We start from the raw sequence: 21,380 nt of genomic DNA, 5'->3' as shown, positions 1-21,380 counted from the left end.
TAATAAAAAGGAAGTAAATTTGCATTCAAGTGGGCTTTTAATAAAAAAAAACATATGTTTTATTGGAATTCATGTTTCCATCCATTACAGCTAAAAATCTGTTTGATAAGAAGGTAAATTTGTCAATGCAAAACTAACCCAATTTTGCAATTTATATGAACCGCTTTACACTCTACATATTTGCATCATTTCCAAACACAGCCTAATAAACTATTTCATCTAATAGAATGAAACTCACACTATTTGTATTATTTTGAATATTTTAAGTTAAATTATTTGTTTAATCGTTACTTTTGAAATGATTGTGTTTGAATAAAATTCATTTACTACCATAACATTTGAAGCGGCCACTTTTTAGGGATTAGAATGCTATGTGTGTAAATTTTAAGAGAGTTGAGTTATAACTTTTTTGTGAGTGGATAGATTTTTTTAAGAGTGAGAGTTTAACATCTTCTAAGATTTTATCTATTGAATTTTTACAATGCCATGTGTTTTAAGGGTGGGGACTGTTGCCTGAAGATTTTCCTTTAATATATATATATATAAAGAGAGAGAGAGAGGCGAATGTGGGCCTAGTTTTGGCCCATTTTACCCAGATAATACATTGAATCATTTTGCAATATCCCAAAACAGCAATTTAGACGTATTCTCATGAAAAAGGTAAATAGTCCCATGGATTGATATGGAAGACTGAAGATTGAAATGTGAACTTTACAGTGTCCTCTTGTTGGAACTAATTTAAAGTTTCTACCATGCATTGGGATGAATTGGGATCTGTCCTGCACAGAGCGCTCCTCACACTGACCTAACAATGACATCCTATCGTGTATTGGGAACATTTCCCTTCAATAATTATCTACAAGAACGGGAGATGTTTCTGATGTACAATTTAAACATGTTGTGAGGAGCACTCTGTAAGGAGCAGATTCGAATTGGATTCCAGCTTAAACATGGGTGAAGTCATATAAGTTCCAGCTTAGACAAATTATAACACACTAGGGATGCAAGCGGATCATATTGGATTCGAATCAAGCTATATTTGAATCCGAGCCAACATTGTTCATGTTAGATCCGATCCGGTCCTATTTGATAAGACTCGATCTGAATTCGAATCCTATCGAATGTTCGGATCTGATTTGATCTGAATTGTTTTCTTTAAAAAATAATAAATTATTAAAAGAAAAAAATAAAATATACCAATTTAAATAAAGAAAAAAAATCATAGGGGGTTATAAATAAATAATATAATAAATTTATAACAATAAAATATAAATAATATATTTATAAATAAATAAATAACATATATATATATATTATATTTATATTTATAAATATATAACATATCAGACCGGATAGGGGGTGATCCGAATCCGATCCAATTTCTGATCAAATCATAGGATATGATCTGATTTAAAGATCCGACCAAGGGTGATCCGAATTCAACCAAATAGGATCGGATTATGATCCAATCCATTTGCACCCCTATAATAGACAAAACCCCTGTAAGGAAACATTAACTAAAATAAAATCAGGAAAAGAAAATAGCCCATTTACCTATTTTAGAATAGGAAAAAATAAAAATAAAAATAAAATCATATGTGAACCTCTTTTAGATAATACAATTTTGACTTACTAATGGCGTTTTTTCTCATGTACTAACTAGGGCTGTTAATGGACTAGATATTGGTCCATCCAATCTAATGAATCCTTTGGACCAGGCTGGTTCAGTTCAATGTCTAGATCGTGCAATCTGTTCAATTTGGTTTAATTTTGATTGGGTCTAACCCAAATTAACCTGGTCCATTGATATCGCCACTCTTATCTTATGAATGGACTGGATAATGGTTAAATCCAACTTAGTCCAATATAAATCAATTACAAATGGAACATGTCCAATCCAATCCAAAAAATAATTTGGGCCATTAAATTTGGACTAATCAAATTCAATATGTCATATTGGTCCATCAAACTCATTAGAATTGATTTGATTTGGATGGGTCCAACATAAATCCAGTCCATTAACTCCTTTAATACTAACTTTTTTTTTTGAAAATGTTCGAAGGCTGATCTATTCAACAATTACTCAGTTACATTGGATTCCAGAGAAGGAATAAAAAAAGTAGGTGACCAAGTGTGAGCTGAAGAACAACACAAAGCATGTTTAGTGAGTATATGGGCAACCCGATTACAAAGCCAGGAAAAGTATCTAAGTAGTCTTGAAGGTGGGATATGAATCTCTTGCAATCCATAAGAAGAGTGTAGATACTCCATTGAGGGGTAAGGGTATCCTCTAACAAGAGATTTAATCAAAAGTTGTGCATCACCTTCAATTATAGCAGTAGAAATACCAAGAGAAGAGGCAAATCGAAGGCTTTCCAAAAGAGATAAGGCTTTACTGAAGAGTGAAGGCTAAGGTGCTATTGGAATAATGCATGCAAAAAGAAATGAGCCATTATTATCCCAAATAATGACACCAATGCTAGATTTATCAGTAGCAGCGACACCTTCAAAATTGATTTTCACACTACCTCTTGGTGGTGGGATCCAATGGATGGTTGTTTTTGGGGCCAAAGAACTGTTCTCATTAGATACCACTTAAGAGTGATGAATATCATTAGAATGCAACTACCAATCCACACGAGCCTTTTCTATAATGATTTTAGAGAATTGGTGTTGATGATTGAAAATGAGGGCATTCTAGGCAAGTCAAATGTGGGACACACATAATCCTGAAAACGTTTGGGAATCTGAGTGGTTCTGGTGGGCCTAGTGTGGGGCCTAGAAGGTGCAGGTGGAATTTGATCCTGATGTTGTTCAGGTTGGGATGATTCTATGTGTTCAAACTGTGATGGGTGGTTTTGTTCTACATGTTTAACATGGGTTTCAGTCATCGGTTTTGGTTTGAAATTGGCCCATGTTTCATCCAAAATGATTGGGTTGTGTTCAAGGTGCCCCATCACATTTGGTGGCCCAGAATTTGTTGTTCTCTCATCATGAACAAATGGAAATGGATTTTCATAGAACTGAACATCCCTTGAGGCAAATATTTGTTGGGTGTTCAAATTGTAGAATCGGTATCCTTTCTGATCATGTGGATATCCGAGAAACATGCACTTGTGGATCGCGGAGAGAATTTATCATGACCATGAACCCAAGCATAACATAAGCATCCAAATGCATGCAAATGCTCATAACTTGGTTGTTTTCCAGACAATACCTCATAAGGAGATTTCCCGGATAGTAGTGGTGTTGGCAAGTGGTTGATCAAATAGGTTGTAGTCAATATGCATTCTCCCCAAAATGTGATAGGAAATTCCACATGAAATCGGAGAGCGCGTGCCATTTCTAGTAGTGTTTGTGTTTTCATTCAACCACCCCATTTTGTTGGGGTCTTTGATGTTCAATGCCATGAAAAGCGTAAAAGGACCTCATTGGAGTTGAACAAAAGTCAAGCCCTTTATCTGAACCAATGCAACAAATTGATGTTTGAAATTGAGTATTAACATAAGCGCAAAATTGTTGCAAGTAAATGGCCACTTCAGACTTGTATTTGAGTAAGAAAACCAAAGTGGCACTTGAACAATCATTAACAATTATCAGGAAATAGTGTGCACCAGACAATGACAGGGTACGATTTCCCCCCAAGTGTCACAGTGAATGATATCAAACAAGAATTGGATCTATCCTGTCACACAGGAAAAATGTACCCATGTCATTTTGGCCTTATTACAAGCATCACAACAGTCTTTATTTGAAGGAGAAACATGTAACTCTTGTATGAGAGAAAGACAATCATATAAAGCATGACCCAGTCGATGATGCCATGTTTGTGTGTTAGATGGAATATATGTAGTGTGATTTGTTGATGGTTGATGGTCTAAGAACACGTACAGCCCATTATGCAGTTTGCCCACACCAATCGGCTTCTTGTGGGTCAGGTCCTGTATCACACAGAAAGTCGAAAAGAAGATGACTGCACATAGATTTACTATTGTTTGAGATTCCATCGGCACTGTGGTGCCATTTGGAAGTTGCACAGGTCTTACATCACTATGATTATCAATTGAAGAAGACCTTAGAAAGGTCATGTGGTTCGATGCACCACTATTAATTATCCAGGTCCATTTGTTTTCAAGAATGTTTTGGGGTTTAGTAGCCTTACCATCAAAATTGGATGAAATAAAACATTTACCATTGTTGGAATTCAACAAATCCATCAACTATTGATACTGTTATGGCGTGAGACTCACGAATGATGATGATCCTGTCTTAATTGATGTAACTTGAGCAAAGGAGGATGATGAATGGGAAATCTATTTCTTCTTGCCTCGTGACTCCCAATCGGCTGGATATTCAACCAATTCATAGCATTTAGCTTTGATATGGCCTGTGCGTTTGCAGTGGTCACACTTCAACTTAGAACGTCCTTGATTGCATTGAGCTTGAGAGTTGATTATAGTGCTCCCAACATGCAGGGCTGCTGTTTCAATATGAGGAGTTCGTCGGCTTACAAAGGTCTGATACTTTTCTTCTTGTATGACCATTGCATAAACCTGACTGATACTCGACAACGGATCTAGGCTCAAGATGTTGGATCGAACGGTGTTGTAACAGTCATTTAATACAAGAAAAAATTGAAATACCTTTACTTGTTCTTTATCAGTCACAAATTCCTTCATTGCTCCACAGGTACAGGATCTACAAGTGCAAATCAGAATCAGGACGTAAACTGAGAGTTCATCCCATAAAGACTTCAGTTTAGTGACATAGGTAGAAATTGGAAAATTATCTTGCCTGATCAAGGCTAGTTCTTGTCTGAGATGAAAGACTCAAGGAGCATTCCCTTGTGAAAATCTTTTCTCAAGATCACGCCAGATATCAACAACGCATTCCACATATGCTACGTTGCCGTGAAGGTCCCGTGCAAGTGAGTTGAAGAGACAGGCGACGACCAGAGAATTGCATTTCCTTCATGCAAACAGGTCTGGTGAAGATTCGTCTTGTTTCTTGAGGGTTCCATCAACGAAATCCAGCTTGTTCTTGGATAACAGGGCATTGAACATCACTCTTTTCCAGATTGAGTAATTTTCTCCATTAAAGAGAAATGAGATCAGCACTGCTCCAGAATGGTCTGAGGGATGTAAGTAATATGGGGATTTGGGGTCGCTCTGATACCATGTGAAAGGTTATCGCAAGAGGTGGCAGTGCAATGTGAAATAAAGAAGATGTCGAAAATGAGTATATTTTGTATTAGCTTTCTTATTAAATATTTATACATGTGTACATGCAATAACAGAAACAGCTGGACAAGTGGATTGACACTTGTAACAACCTCTAACTCACTCTTGTGGTTCAATTTAACAATTCTTCTAATATACCATGGAGGGATTGACCCTATTTGCAAAATTCTGTGAATGCACATTGTAATTTGGAAAGCAAATTGCCATGGGAGTTGCGCCTAGCATTGGAGAGCACATTAAAAAGTGCAGGTTCAACAAACCAGGAGTTTTCACACTTGTAGTAGTTCCTTCTTCTTTTCCAGGAACGTTAAGTTGTTAACATGATAGGATTATGATCACTACAGAGAGAGGTAAGTGTTGGACATGAACACGCGAAAATTTGAGAACCCAGTCTAAAATAACAAGAAAGCGGTCCAATCGCTTGCATATAATTTGATCAAATGATCTGCGATTACTCCAAGTAAAGGCAGGGCTTGCAAAGCCCAAATCTAGAAGGCCACAACTATCTATAATCTCTGTTAACAGTGAAGTGTCTCTATTGGATACAGTATGACCACCAAATTTTTCATGGTCAGTAGTGATCCCCACAAATTACCCACGGTGTAGTTGTTTGTTCTTTATGGTCCTATAATTCATCAAAGAAGCTCCTACGGCCCTACGCTGAAGGGTGGGCATAATAGCACAGCAAGCCCCATTCAAAACAATGGGGACGATTATGAATTGTACAATAAATTTCATTATTAGTAATCTTTTGAAAGGTAAGTGAAACAGTCTTATGCCATCCGAACCAAACACCACCTAATCGTCCTATAGAGGGCACAATTTCAATGAAAAAATCATGCAAAATGCCATAACAACTTGTGAGATTTGGATGTGGAAGTTTTTGTTTCAGAAATGAAGAAAATATTAGGCTAGTGTTTTTGCAGGAGTCTAGTGAGATGAGGAACTGTCAGGCAAGTCCCGCCACCTCGACAGTTCCAACTAATCAGCTTCACATCTCCGGGTGGGTCTGTATGAGCCCTGCCTCCACAGCTGGCTTTGAAGATGTAATTGGAATTGCATTCCCACCATCACGAGCTTGTTGTTTTAGTCTTAGGAGCACCTATCTGAAGAGTTGTAACAAACCTTTCACGATCACGCTTCCGTGAGAGTTGATCAATCGGAATCTTGTCCACATCATCAATTTGAATTATTGGTGTAGAAGCCGACCTCTTAGGAGCGCTGCGCCCGACCTCGTCGAGACAAGTACGTGGGGGTGTGGGAGCCAGGCGAGCCCCTGTTCAGCCTAGGCCCCACTGAGCCAGACGAGCAACGGCTCTATCTCGGCCACCCCCAACATGGCAGGCCACCTCGGCCTCGCTAAGGCTAGTGCGTGGGGTAACGGGAGCCAGGCGAGTCCTAGCTTAGCCTCAGCCCCACTCTACATCGATGGGTCACCTATCTATCTACTTAAGTACAAATAAAGGGAAGAGAGTTAGGCAAGACCCATGCTCTGCTTCAGCCTCTCCCCATCACATGCCTCTTTGGCCTTACCTAAGTGAATACCTAAAAGGGTGTTAGGCCAGATAAGCCCTGGCTCTACCGAGGCTTTGCCATGCTCTTGACACGCAAAGTAAAACAAACTGAAGGGAACTATACTGGTCCTACGCTAGGGTTACCCTTTTGAGGGGCAAGGACCCTTCGCCAACGAAGCAAAAGCACAAAGTGCAACAAAAACAAGAAAGAAAAAAACAACACAAGGAATAGCAATGCAACAAAAATACAAACACACCAGACGTCAAAAAATGCCCATTGAGCTCCATTCATCTTAATTATTCCTTTGGCTTTACAAAAAGTCTCATGGCCCCTCAGCCGAATACATGTGCATGTACAAAAAAAAAAAAAAAGAGAGAGAAAAAGAAAAAGGGAGGAGGCCAGTTTAAGCTTCACCGCCAGCTAGAGGGAGCGCGGAGTCGGTAGCCTCTTTAGGAGTATCGAGGATCACCTGTAGAGACTCAACGTTGGAATCCGGAAGCACCGCGAGGAATGACTTCTTGGCATCCTCGATGCCATCCATGTAAGCCCTGGAAGCAGCCTCGGCCAGCTCGTCGGCCCGCTTCTTTGCTTCCCGGACCCTCTTCTCAACACCCGCTACCTTCTCCTCGGCCTCAGCAGCCCTCTTTGCTGCCTCCTCATCCGTCTTCTCCGCTTCAATTGCCCGCTTGTTCGTCTCGGAGGTGCCCACCTTGGCCTAATGAAGACGTCACTCGACCTCGAACATAGGACTCTCAGATTGAGCCCTCTCCATCTCTTCCTTGGCAAGGAGGTCATGCATCCTCTTCAGCTTCTCCTCGGCCTCCTTGTAGAACTTCTACTCATCTACGGTGACCCACTACAACTCCCTCCGCTTCTTCACAACATGGGTAGCCGTCTATTGAAGCTTCTCCTTCTCCACCTCTAGCCTGTCCATGTTGGCCAGGGTCAACTTCAACCGGTTTCCAAGACCAAGTAGTAAAGGTAGACCTGCAATGGAAGAATTCAGTCAGTACAAAAAAGGGGGAGAAAGAGAAAGGGAGACAAAAGTGGAAGAGACAAACTGTCACCTCGGCCAAGCTCTGTAGTCCCTGGTTGTACAGCTTCTCAGGGACCATCCCCAGCATCTGGAACTGGTATCGAGATAACAAGGCCCCGCTCACCAAGGTCGGGCCAACCCCTTCGTTGTAGACAGAGTCCCCCTCACAGACCTCCCACTAGGGATGAAAGATCTGGTCGGACCACTGGGCGAGCTCCTCCAGAGGCGTAGGGACTGAGAAGGGTCCCATCCTCTCGTTGTATGGCCTCCCGGAGGCGTCATCCATAGGACTTGCGCTGCGGGCAGTCTTCTTTTGTGGTTGGCCCTCTATGGGCCCCTCAACTATCCTCTTCCCGCCCCGATTGGTCTTCTCGGCCTCATCACCAGGCCTTCCTGACCCTTCGACCACCTATAGTGGTGCCTGCTCCTTGCTTCCCATTTGTGCCTCCTCGGCGGGCCCCATCCCCTTTGTGGCGTTCTAGGAGGTGGCCCCCTTAGGGGGAGCCAAAGAAGAAGCCCCCTTGGTGAGGGCCTGCATCTTCGTCCCCTTGGAGGGGACTTGTCGAGTTGAACCCCCCTTCACCGGGGGCAGCAACTTCTCCCTCAAGGCGGAAGCATCCTTGGTGGCCCTCTGAAGGGTCTAAGCACCAGTCTTCACCCGTTCCTTCTGCATAGCATGGGCATGCTCCACTGTGGTCTTTCGAGCATCCATCGGTAGATCTGCAAGTAAGGTGACGGTTAGTACCACTATATAAGAGCGAAAGACGAAGACGGAGCGGAAAAAGATCTCGTGGCCCATTCGACTGAGGGAGGCAGGGCTGAGCCCCACGAAAACTAATGGCATCTCCTCCTCCACCAAGGGCTGGGCTCGGACTCTCCCCAAGTTGAGCAACCACGTGAGATCGTCATTCTCCTCACTAGTAAGTAAGGGACACCCTTCTTCGCAAAAAAATGGGGTTCTCCCCACCCTAATTTGAAGGACCAGCCCTCAGGACAAGACAGGAAAAAATACTTAATAATCTTCCAGTTATGTACAGAAGTGGGGTTATCTACAAGCTTGGACTTACGGGGTTGGAAATAGAAAATACCCGCCTCGAAAGAATGCTTCCTCAGCGCAAAAAATGCTCGAAAGAGCTTTGGCATCAGCTCCACCCCCTGGACCCAAGCCGCCACCAACATTGCTACAATGATCCCGACCGCATTGGGCACAAGTTGGCTAAGGGTAATCCCATACATCCTCAACAGGTTGGAGATCAATGGATGTAGGGGAAATTGAAGACCGAATTGGAGGAAATGCTGATAAACACAGATCTCCCCCTCCTAGGGAGTCCACGGCTGATTGCCTGACTCAGGCACCCTTACCCCGTAAGACGAGGGAATGGAGTATTGCCCGGTCAGGGCCTTGACCTGATCCTAGTCCAGAGAACCTCTGAACTTTGGACGAGAAGGGTCAGTCTCGGCTATACCTAATCATGGGTCGGGCCGAGCTGGGCTCAGGCCGGGCTTTTACTCATCATTAATGGAAATACGCTAGGCTCGAGCCCGAGCCCAGCCCGACCAGTGGGCCTATAACTTAGGCCTGAGCCTGGCCTTGATAAAAGGCCCGAAGCCCAACCTAATAAAAAAATTATAATTTTCCCTATTCAAATTAGAATTAAAAATTCATATGGTTTTTTTTCCTATTTAAATGAACAATGGGCCTACAAGATGGTTTTTTTCCCTTTCTTTTACGTTTTAAAACACAATTTTACATTCTTAAATCAAAAAATTTATTCAAATGGACATAATCACATAACCCTTTTAAGTCTAATTTTAGGTCGGGCCAGGCTATTTTGACAAAACCCGAGCCCGGCTCGAATTTATTGTGGGTCGGGCTTTTTGACCCGAGTTTAAGCCCATGGGCCTATAAACATGTTCAAGCTCGTCCGGGGGCCAGGTTGGCCCGTCAGGCCACCCGGCCCATGAACATGTCTAGTCTCGGCTACTACCCTGGCAGCACCTTCAACCCTCCTCCCGGGGATGAGGTATGGGTCTTGCTCCTCCTCAACCTGGGGGGACCCCTTGGCCTCCCTCAACGTCACAGAGGTGGCGCTCTCACAGGAAGGGTCATGGCCTCGACAGATGCGTTCGACTCCCCTAGAGGCTACCCTAGCCCGGAGTACATCCACCTCGCGCCGAGGGAGCATGAAGACGGAGGGACTCATGGGAGAAAGGGGAGAAAAGGTTCGAGTAGAGCTCCTTTTCGATATGTTTGGAAGTTCATAGCACTCAGGTCCGAAATCTGAGAAAGACATTGTTGATTACCTAGAAAGGAGGTGGAAGGAAAAAGGAACAAAGATGGAGTGTCGAAAACTGGAAGATCTGGGAGCTGAGTTCACTCAAAGAACAAAGACGCTTGGAGGCAAAATGACAAGAATTCTGCCATCGAAGCTGCTATTTAAAGAAGAGTAAACGGCCTAGATCTCTCGAGATCCAATGGCTGATAAGCCACCACTTCCACTTTCCAATCACAGTGCACTGCGTGACATTCCGCCTCGGAAGACAAAACGGCGAGTTGGCAATAGCTCGGATTATCGCAGATCCAACGGACAGGGAGCACCTCCGCACCAGTGATCCAGCCATGTCGCACCCTCGAACGCTCACCCTCGGAAGATGGAATGACGTTCAAGACGGACCAGTGAAGTTCACCCAAAGCAACCCGCTGGTCTGAGCGACCTGTTCTCGTGGATGAGCTTATCAGTTCGACTATAGAGCCATCTCGCGAACGGATCCTGGGGCCCCTTCTCCCCCCCCCCCCCCCCCGGCTTCACATGTCCTCGGCCTAAACAGCCTTTGACTCCCTCTAGTCCTTGGCCCGACTCGTGAAGATGAACCAGGCAGAGACGCAGGAAAGGACACCATTGCAAGGAACACCTCGGTTGTTGGGCCCACTGGCGCTCACCATTACTACTTCCTCCGATCGAAGCTGAATTCTTCTCCTCGGCCTCGGGAGTGGGGGGCAAGTGATGTGGGGTGACCCAACCCAGCCCATTTGAGGCTGGGAGGCCCTATCCATGAGCGCCAGAGTAGGGAACGGGATCCGCTACAGCAGGGGTTACCATGCCCCCTTAGTACGAAACCAACCACAGCGCTATCACATGGTCCTGCTAGAATTGTTGACAACCCTCGTACAACTCCCATCTCTACCTACCTCCAAGTAAGTCAAGTATAAATATGGGTGCCCTCCTCCAGGTAAAGAAGGTTTTTTTACAATCGGAATCATATAGCTATTGCCTTGATTGCTCTAGCCTAGAGCTAACCACCAAGATTCTCTCTCTCTCACTCTCCCACTCTCTCTCTCTCTTCTCGTACCATGTACTAACTTGACCGTTGGAGACTATGCCTCGGGTTCTCTAACGGGCTTCTATCTTCCAACAGAGATCGGATATCTACCTTTGGCTTCTACCGTACTCCGAGACCACTCCGCCTCAGCTTACACACCTCGACTTCGATAATATCCCCTTTGAGCCTTCAAAGCCTTCGACCTGCCTCCAGAGCTCAGGAACGCAACTACCTTGTTGTCCTCGGCCATCCCAAGAAGCAATAAACAACCTTGCACTATGGCAAGAGATGCATTGTTCTCACACTTAATACTAACTGAGGTGCAGTATAAAATGTATTATCAGTACATATAAAAATTCCTAGACTATGAAGTTTTCTTTCTCTTTCACTTGAAAGGAACTCTATACGTGTCAAAACCAAGAGGCCCACTCGTTATGTCATGGAGAACATGTGGTTTTACTGATAGATTATCTGAACACAATAGCTGTTAAGCAGGCTGTGGAATGAACGATAACACCTCATGCTAGTAAAAAATACATAATTCCCACCACCATTCAATCTCTTGCTTAGCAGTTATGACTGGTGTGGGGTGTTATCATTATTTGATAGTCCACAAAACAGTTATCGCATTCAGCTAACCCGAATTAAGTCAAGGGAAAAATTCTAGCAATTTCCATCTTTATTTATAATCCATTAATCTTCCTTCCCAATTTTTGATATGTAAATTTTTTATTCAAGAAGTGAAGTAAATAGGGTCCAAAGGAGCTATTGGCCTACTAAGAAAAGAATAATAGAACAAGAAATATGTTGGATGGGACCCAATGTGAATTCTAATTAGAAAATGGGCCCGCTAAGAAAGAGTTAAGGTGGGATCCAATACATTTGCCCATTAGCCCAAGGAAACAATTAGAACTTAATGGGTCATGGGCTTAAGTTGCAAACATTCGGTGGAATGATATAAAAAAAAAGGGGGAAAACCCTAAATTTAAATATGTCATTCGGTGGATAGATTGGCCAAGTCTTGGATTGGGATTATAGAGAATCCCATCTAAAAGAAAATGAGCACATTAAGGTGGCTGATTAATCAACCAAATTTGGAGATTACTTTTGGTCAAATGAATTAAAAGCTCAATGGGGCCCAATTAAATGGAAATCAAACTTAAATGAGAATCTATAGAAAAAAGGTAAGATCGCTGGTTAATGGATATGAAGAGGGATATCTTAACCGATCTAATAAAATCTTGGGGTCAAGCTATTCCTAATTAGCCACTTTAGCAAGTTTCGCCGATCAATCTTGAATGGATTACACCAAAATTGATGGAGGAAATCTTGACAACAACCATTTAAAACCAATCTTGTGGGTCCCCCCTAAATTAATTGCTTGATTCAGATCTGAATTGGGCGTGCTTTTCGCTATAAAAGGGGATGATCTTTCTCCAATTCGGCAGCCCCCTTAAAACCACCACTTCCGTTCATCTCCGATCATTTTCATCTGTCTCCGACTGTTTCCTTTACTTTTGAAAAAGAAGGAGAAGAAACGGGATGCACTAAGATTAAGGAAGAAAAAAGAAAGGCTCCAATTCTTCAATTGTTGAGGCACCGAAACTGCTACAACATCAACCCGTGAAGTTCCGATCTTTAAATTCCTGTGATCCAAAAGACTTCCATCAATTCTACAAGCGAGGACGTTGCTTTCAGTTGTTCACATTCTAATCATTGATTGAGCGTGAGTAAATCTTCGTTAACACAAGGTTGGGCGTTACTTGCTTCTCATAATTGAAAGTTCTAGTCCCGGTTTCGGCTTTTGTCCAAGACATGAGAATCAGAGGGTTTTCTTTGCCAAGAAAAAGAGAGTTTGTATCCCATTTAAATTTTTGCAAAAAAAAAATCTTTGAATTTTCCCGCATTAATTTTTTGTGCTTTAAATTCAGCACGAAATTTGTGTTGACAAATTTCTAGCACGCCCGATGGGACCTCTCTTTCCTCTCATCTCTCAAGTCAATACATCAAGTTTATTTTTGGCAAATGGTTTGGACACATGCCTCCAAAGAAAACATTTTCAAGTGTTGTCAAGAACAAGAAAAACACCACATATAGCTCAAGCTCATCCGGATCAAGTGCAGTTGTAGCCTCCAACTACGAGAGGCCAACTACCAACCTTATGACAAGGTCTAGGGATTCCCAACTGGTTGCACTTCTCGCCTTCTATGGAACTCAAGGGGTCCCTTCAAAAGTTCGAGATGCCAAAAAGGGACCTTCAAGGTTGCCAATGGCAAGGGACGTTAATATGAAGGGGGTAGCCCTGGCAAAAGGGTTCACCACAACAAACCACTTGAGTATCCAAGTGGAGGAATGCCCATGTCCGACGTGGGATTGAGCATCGGGTCAAGGTCCGACTCTTGTCCCAACTCTCCCAAGACTGGAGGGTCTGATTACATGCAGACTCGCTCCTACACCTCGGTAGCACCTGTCATGATGGCAGGAGCTACTACAGTAGAAGAACAACTCGCTGAGATGGCTTCGGCCATAGCTAAGTTAACAAAGACATTGGAAGAGAAGGACCTTCAGATTGCTTCTCTCATGAATCAGATGGAACAAATACAAACAACGACATCCAGGCAGGGGCCTTCACACCTACCAGGGTTTACCCCACAAGTAGATCCTCCCTGAGAGGAGTTGCCGGAACATACTAACATACAGGACGCCCAACATGCTTTGGTTGCCTCCCTCTCAGTACAGCAACTCCAAAGCATGATAGCTGACACAATATGTGCTCAGTATGGGGGTGTTCTACAGTCATCTTGGTGTATACTAAGCCATACACTGAGTGCATTGATCATATGCCTATGTTGTTAGGGTACCAGCCCCCGAAGTTTCAACTATTTGATGGGAAAGGTAACCCTAGGCAACATATTGCGCACTTCGTTGAGACATGCAACAATACTGGGACATATGGTGATTTGATAGTAAAGCAATTTGTACAATCTTTATGAGGAAATGCTTTTGACTGGTACATTGACCTCCCTTCTAGATCAATCGATAGTTGGGATCAATTAGAAAGAGAGTTCTTAGATCGCTTCTAAAGTACTCGACGTACTATAAGCATGTATGAACTCACCACCACAAAGCAAAAGAAGGATGAACCAGTTGTTGACTACATTGATAGGTGGAGAAATCTCTACCTTAACTATTGAGACAAACTCTCAGAAGCTTCAACTATTGATACTTGTATTCAAGGCATTGGAGTTTGCATTACATCTTCAATGGAATGAAACCACGAACATTTGAGGAATTGGCTACCCGCGCCCATGACATGGAACTTAGCTTGGCTATCTTTGGAGAATATCACTGGAACGATTTCCGAAGGGAAAAGAAAGATGGTGAAAATGAGACAAAATCATCTAGGCCAATGCAAGTTCTAGCAACCTCAATAGCCCCTCTCAAGGTTATTGGGAAGAAGAAAAGCAAAAAAGAAATAAAATTTAATACTCAACAAGAAAAAGAAAATCCAAAACTCACTCTTAAGGAGGAAGCGAAGGTGTATCCATTCCCTGACTCAGACGTCCCAGAAATGTTGGATTCCCTTCTAGTCGAAAAGCTTATAGAGCTTCCTAATAGTAAACGACCAGAAGAGGAAGGGAAAATTGATTATCCGAAGTACTATTGTTACCATCGGGTAATTAGCCACCCAGTTGAGAAATGTTTTGTCCTCAAAGATAAGATAATGCAGTTGGCCGAGTCAAGAATGATCAAACTAGATCCAAGTGAGGACATAGCTACCATCTAGATGACAACAGTTGCATTCAGATCCTTTGAACCTAAAGCTCTCCAATGCCCTCATTGTCCCATCATCCATGAACTTATATCGGAGGCAGCACTAAATCAAACCAAAATCCCTACTGACCCTTCTACTCGTGGCCATACGTGGGGGGCAATACTAAATCGAGCACAAGTACAGGCCTTAAGTTCCAAGGAAATTCCTTTACCCCAATCCACCACATTACTCTCAAAAGATGATTGGACCATCATTACACGTCAAGAGTGTCATGCAACACACCAATCCACTCCACTTTGTGGACAATCAAAGCAAATTAAAAGGAATGTTTAATCACAAAGACTCCCTAAAAGCAAGAAAAGACAAGGCAAAAACATTGTTGGCCAGCCCCACGAGTGGTAACTAATGAAGTTTTAAAACAAGTCCCTCGACTTCCAATGACTCTACAAAAGTACATACAAACAGGATTCTTCTCTAGAGGATGTGTAGTTGTGCATACTGTCACATGTTACGTAGAAAGAAAATAAATCAAATTAACTCAAAGTTCACTCCTGGATATGAGCCAAAACTATCTATGCTCCATATGACCTTAGACTATCTAATAACAAAAGGTAACACTCAAAGTTCACTCCCGGATATGAGCCTAAACTATCTATGCCCCTGGATATGAGCTTAAACTCTCTATGAGACTCCCGAGTATGAGTATAAACTACTTGACTTCCTAAACTGCATTACTCAAAGTATGCTCCTGGATATGAGCTTAAACTATCTACCAGACTCCTTAGTATGAGTATAAACTACTCGACTTCCTAAACTGCTTTACTCAAAGTTCGCTCCTTGATATGAGCTTAAACTATTTACACTGCTTTATTCAAAGTTTGCTCCTAGATACGAGCATACACTATCTATAAGACTCCCGAGTATGAGTATAAACTATTTGACTTCATAAACAATTCAAAGTTTTCTCCCGGATATGAGTATAAACTATCTAAAAGACTCTCGAGTATGAGTATAAACTACTTGACTTCATGAACAATTCAAAGTTTGCTCCTAGATACGAGCATAAACTGTATACAAGATTCCTGAGTATGAGTATAAACTATTCAACTTCCAAAATAACTCAGATTGTACTCCCAGACATGAGCCTAAACTATCCACTAAGTGCTCCTAGATAAGTGCTTAAACTATCTATAGAGCCCCAAGTCACAAACTACTTTATGAACTACATCATGACTTGATCCCTCTAAGGGGTATGTAGGCAACCTGAAAAGGTGTAGTCACAAAATAAATCATTTGTATAACTCTTGGCCCGCATGAGTATAAACTGCCAACGGCCAAACCAAATCAAATTAAAGAAAAAAAAAACTCATTGTCCACACAGGTTTAGACTACAGAAAATCCTCCAAGAGCGTAAACTTTGCAAGCCGGTGGTTGCATTGCCAATTACAACAACAACCACCAACTTGGGGGGCATTTGTTGATATGTAAAATTTTGGCCCAAGAAGTTAAGTAAATAGGGCCCAAAGGAGCTATTGGCCCACTAAGAAAAGAATAACAAAATTTGGGCCCAAGAAAGATGTTGGATGGAACCCAATGTGAAATCTAATTAGAAAATGGGCCCGCTAAGAAAGAGTTAAGGTGGAATCCAATACATTTGCCCATTAGCCCAAAGAAACAATTAGAACTTTATGGATCATGGGCTTAAGTTGCAAACATTCGTTGGAATGATATCAAAAAAAGGGGAAAACCCTAAATTTAAATATCATTCAGTAAACAGATTGGCCAAATCTTGGATTGGTATTACAAAGAATCCCATCTAAAAGGAAATTAGCACGTTAAGGAGGCCTGATTGATCAACCAAATTTGGAGATTACTTTTGGTCAAATGAATTAAAAGCTCAATGGGGCCCAATTAAATGGAAATCAAACTTAAATGAGAATCTATAGAAAAAAAGTAAAATGGCTGGCTAATGGATATGAAGAGGGATATCTTAACCGAATTAATAAAATATTGGGGTTAATCTTTTGGCCGATCAATCTTGAATAGATTACACCAAAATTGATGGATGAAATCTTGACAACAACCATTTAAAGCCAATCTTGTGGGTCCCCCAAATTAATTGATTGATTCATATCTGAATTGAGCGTGATTTTTGCTATAAAAGGGGATGGTCTTTCTCCAATTCGGCGGCCCCCTTTCAACCATCACTTCCGTTCATCTCCGACCGTTTTCGTCTATCATCGATAGCTTCCTTTGTTTTTTAAAAAGAAAGAGATGAAACAGGATACAATAAGATTAAGTAAAAAAGAAGAAAGGCCCTAACTCTTCAATTGTCGAGGCATCAAAATTGCTACAACATCAATTCGTGAAGTTTCGATCTTCAAATTCCTGTGATTCAAAAGACTTTCATCAATTCTACAAGCGAGGATGTTGCTTTCAGTTGTTTACGTTCTAATCATTGATTGAGCATGAGTAATCTTCGTTAACACAAGGTTGGGTGTTACTTGCTTCTCATAATTGCAAGTTCTAGTCACGTTTTCAGATTTTGTCCAAGACATGAGAATCAGACAGTTTTCTTTGTCAATAAAAAGAGAGTTTGTATCCCATTTAAATTTCTGCAAAAATAAAAAATAAAATTCTTTGAATTTGCCCGCATTAATTTTTTGTGCTCCAAATTCAGCCCGAAATTTGTGTTAACACCAATATATATTAAATTATTAATCATCCTTAGCAAAGCTATTTCTAGCAGCATATGAAATCTCATTATTGGCTTAATTTTAATTATTTTTTGGTAATTAAGTTGATTAATCAAGCGGTTCAGGTTGCTCGGCATTAATGCCTCATTATCCGATCATATTGTGTTTATAAAAAACAGTCAATATGTTCAAATTCAAGGAAAAAAAGGGGCCATTAACTAGAACACCCTATAGTTTCAAGTATTTATTTAAATTTATCTTTTTCATTTTAACAAAATACCCCATATAATTTGCAACCTATTTACTTAGATTGACATTTCTCTAAGAACTGTTTGTTAATATGGTCATCCCGAGTGGAAAATGTTCAAGGGCATGTGCCTATGATTATTTATTTCCAAATTACCCCAACACTTCTTCATATAGAAAATAAAATTGACAAAATAGAGCCAAATAGAGTGGTTATTATCCATGTTTTATTAAGGGCAGAAATAGTATTTCCATTTTATTTTTATTTGATTAAATTTGTTTAAATGGAATTAGGGTCAAAACTATCATTTCCCACCATAATTGTTGATTAAGTAGACTGATTGCAAACTATAAGGGGTGTTTTATTTTAGTAAATGAATAAAAAAAAAAACATTTTGTTTAGATGCACTAAGGAAAACTCATTCTGTAAAGCTTGAAGCTTTGATTGCCAGTATCTATTCTCTATCACAATAATACCTAGCTTAGCTTCTGATATTAATCAATTTGAATCTTCTAGTGTTTTTGGGTGGGTCTGGTGCGCCATTAATTATTTCTTGTACAACAAGACTTCTAGCTCTGTTGATGGTGAGGAAACACAGGTAAACGTGTTCTTCAAGCTCTCCAAGCTGTTCCAGAAAGCAAGACTCATGGGTTTGAAACTCTCTCACCACCTCCTTCAATATCCGCCTCGTCTGGTTCTTCACAACCACCCCAGCTATCACCCTTCCGTGCTCTATCTCATCCTGCAACCTCACCACAAGCCGACTGATGGTGTCAAAATCCCTATTCAGTATGTAAACCCCTTTGGCCGCCGCATCAAGCTGTGCGCCGAGCCTGGCTAGCATGCTTGTCTTAAGCCCAACTCGGGCGGACTTTATCTTCTTCTTCATGGAATTCACAGAGAAAGCGAGTAGCGCAGGGGTCGCTATGATGCCCACCAACGTGTGAACCACCAGAACCAGTGTGATTACTGAGACTGCACCGCAAGCAACGATGAGGCCCAGACCGGCAGCCTTCTTGCTTAATCCGATCAATTTTTCTCTCTTGTTTATCCTTTTTCGTGTTTTTCTTAGTTGATTGAGCATCGACCCGTATCTGTCATGAACCAGACGGAATTCGACTGGGCTAGAACCGGCCGAAAGTGGGTTGTTGAGCTTCGCGAAAGAATCGAGATCACGGAATATAAGTCTGCATTGATCGTCGGTGTAATCACAGGAGTCCGGTAGCCTTTTGGTTAGGCTGATGATCCTTCGGATTATGCGATAATTGGCTCGTGTTTGGTCGATGCTTTTCAGGAGTAAGTCGCATATTCTGCATGCTTCTAAGCTACCGTCGAAGTAGTCGGTGAGAAGACGATGCTGGTCGGAGTTTTTTATCATTTCGACTAGAATATCTTGGCGAGGTTCGAGCAAGAAATCGGAGAGACGTGGGGAGGAAGGGAGGGGCGGCAAAGAGGAGGAAGAGGACCTGTCTTCGTCTTTTCTTCTCATCTGGCCTTGAGCTTTACTCCATATTTCTACGTAAGACTTTGTTCTGAAGGCTTCCATGTATTCTTCGTTCACGTTTAACTTGCTTCCCACGTTACTCTTCTCCTGCTGCTTTGGAGATCCACCGCCTGAAAGAAAAAGGAGGAGACATACGACACCCTAAGTCGTTAGAATTTCTCTTCTATTTCATTAAAGGGTCTGTTTGGTTCGTGAGAATAAGAGTCTTGGAATTGGAATCTAAATGGTCCAATGTACTGTTTGGTTGAGTGGGATTGGAATCTCACTAGTATTTTTGGTGGAATGACATTTTTCCATTTGAGGAAAAGGCCATTTCCTCCTCCCTTGGACATGAGATCTCATTCTGATCCTAATTCCTATTCCAAATCTCACTTGAACTAAGAGTCTGTTTGGATTATGGGAGTGGGGGTCTGGAATTGCAGTCTAAATGACCCAACTGTTTGGTATATTGGATAGAATTGAAATCCTATTCCCATTTCTGATGGAATGGCATTCTCTCATTTGAAGGAATGGATATTCCCTCCCCCCATCCCTTGAGAATGAAATCCCATTCGAAACCGATTTCAACTCCTATTCTAATTCTTCTCTGAACCAAATAAATTATGGGAATCGACCATTCCAATTCCAATTCCAATAGATTTTGATTCTGGTTCTGATTCTAATTTCAATTATGAGCCAAACATACCCTAAAGTTGAAAATAAGGATATGTTCCAATTTCTATAAATAAATTCTCAATTCCATCCCTCTTTATCCCTAAAGCAGTGTTTGGTTTGAAGGAAAAAGTAGGGAAAGGAATGAAAAGGTAGAAAAACCTTTATAAACCTTGTATTGATTTCCCTACCTTTTTCCTTCAAACCAAACATAACCTAAATAAAAGCAGTATCAAATCTAAAAAACCCTGAGAGATAGTAATTTGATTGGAAGAAGAAAAACAAGAAGATGAAATAAAGAAGACAATCAATCATCAAAACACGGAAACAAAAAGGTTTTAATTAACAGGCTCTCACCTACTGCGGTCGTAAGAGATGATCTCAACTTGGACCGCATAATCTTTCTGATATGAGTCATACTGTAAGAAAGAAAACAAAAAGGCTCCTCCAGTTCATGCAGCAAATGTGTTGTGTTTCTGTCTTGTTAAGAACAACGATTTCGCTTGGAGAGAGAGGATTTAAGAAGAAAAAGAAGTTTGTCTGTTGGGGTATTGGTGTTTGAAACGCATCAGAGCAGCTCAATATATATATGTATCAACCTCTCAGTGTCATATCGTTCACCCATTTTATGGGCTCGAGTCATGATCACCGAACGTCATCCTGGCTAGCTTCCTTTGGCATTCACAATTCATTGTGTGGACAATGGAGATTGATTTGCGATTTGTATTTGTAATTTATAAAGAGTTAAAAGACTCATTAATCATAATTAGTGCTAATAGTCCAAACATGGTTACCTTAGCTTTCACTCAATCTCCATTTAATCATACCCAAAGTCCGAAAGGGTTCCGTAACTTGTCTCCATTGTTGACGCAATCCATCGAACACTTATCAGATGTTTTGAATGACTAGAGTTGCTTGTGTCCCACCTGAAACAAAGGGGGAATCAGATTTTTGGCTCCATCCGGACGGGATTGGTTTGCTTTGTCTATGATTTATGTACCGAATTTGGAGTTGGTATCACTGTTTAATGTTGCAATCATAAATTTTTATTTATGCTTTGTCAAAGATGATTAACTAGAAGTAGGGCTGTAAGAGAGCGGAGCTAACTCGTGAGTAGGGGTGTCAGTTGGACTGGATTTGGTCCAATCCGGTTCAGTCCAATGTGAGTCCATTACAAATGGACCTGATCCAATCCAGTCTAATGAATATTTTGGACTGTTTTGGATCGGTTCAGAGACTGTTCAATCTGTTCAAATTCCTATTAATTTAGATTGAGTTCAACTCAAATCTGGTCCATTGGCACTTGTGTTTTTATCTTTTATTAATAGATCAGATATTGGCGCACTTCAATATAAATTTATTATGGATGGATCAGGTCCATTCCAATATGTCATA

The 21,380-nt window shown here is 41.4% G+C and overlaps 1 protein-coding gene across 1 annotated transcript; it reads right to left on the bottom strand.

Annotated features, from left to right (window-relative positions):
- Positions 1-18,167: 18,167 nt before the first annotated feature.
- On the bottom strand, positions 18,168-20,611 carry LOC148849323 (UPF0496 protein At1g20180-like). Its single transcript, XM_088948823.1, has 2 exons — positions 20,343-20,611; positions 18,168-19,444 (listed from the first exon to the last, which is right to left on the bottom strand). The coding sequence occupies exons 1-2, from the start codon at positions 20,401-20,403 to the stop codon at positions 18,312-18,314; spliced, it is 1,194 nt and encodes a 397-aa protein (XP_088804949.1). The 5' UTR covers positions 20,404-20,611; the 3' UTR covers positions 18,168-18,311.
- Between the last annotated feature and the right edge of the window lie 769 nt (positions 20,612-21,380).

This window comes from Nelumbo lutea, chromosome 6, assembly GCF_056320005.1.
Source record: "Nelumbo lutea isolate HS-2025 chromosome 6, American lotus-T2T, whole genome shotgun sequence".
Classification (NCBI taxonomy): domain Eukaryota; kingdom Viridiplantae; phylum Streptophyta; class Magnoliopsida; order Proteales; family Nelumbonaceae; genus Nelumbo; species Nelumbo lutea.
This window is presented reverse-complemented; position numbering and strand designations above follow the sequence as displayed.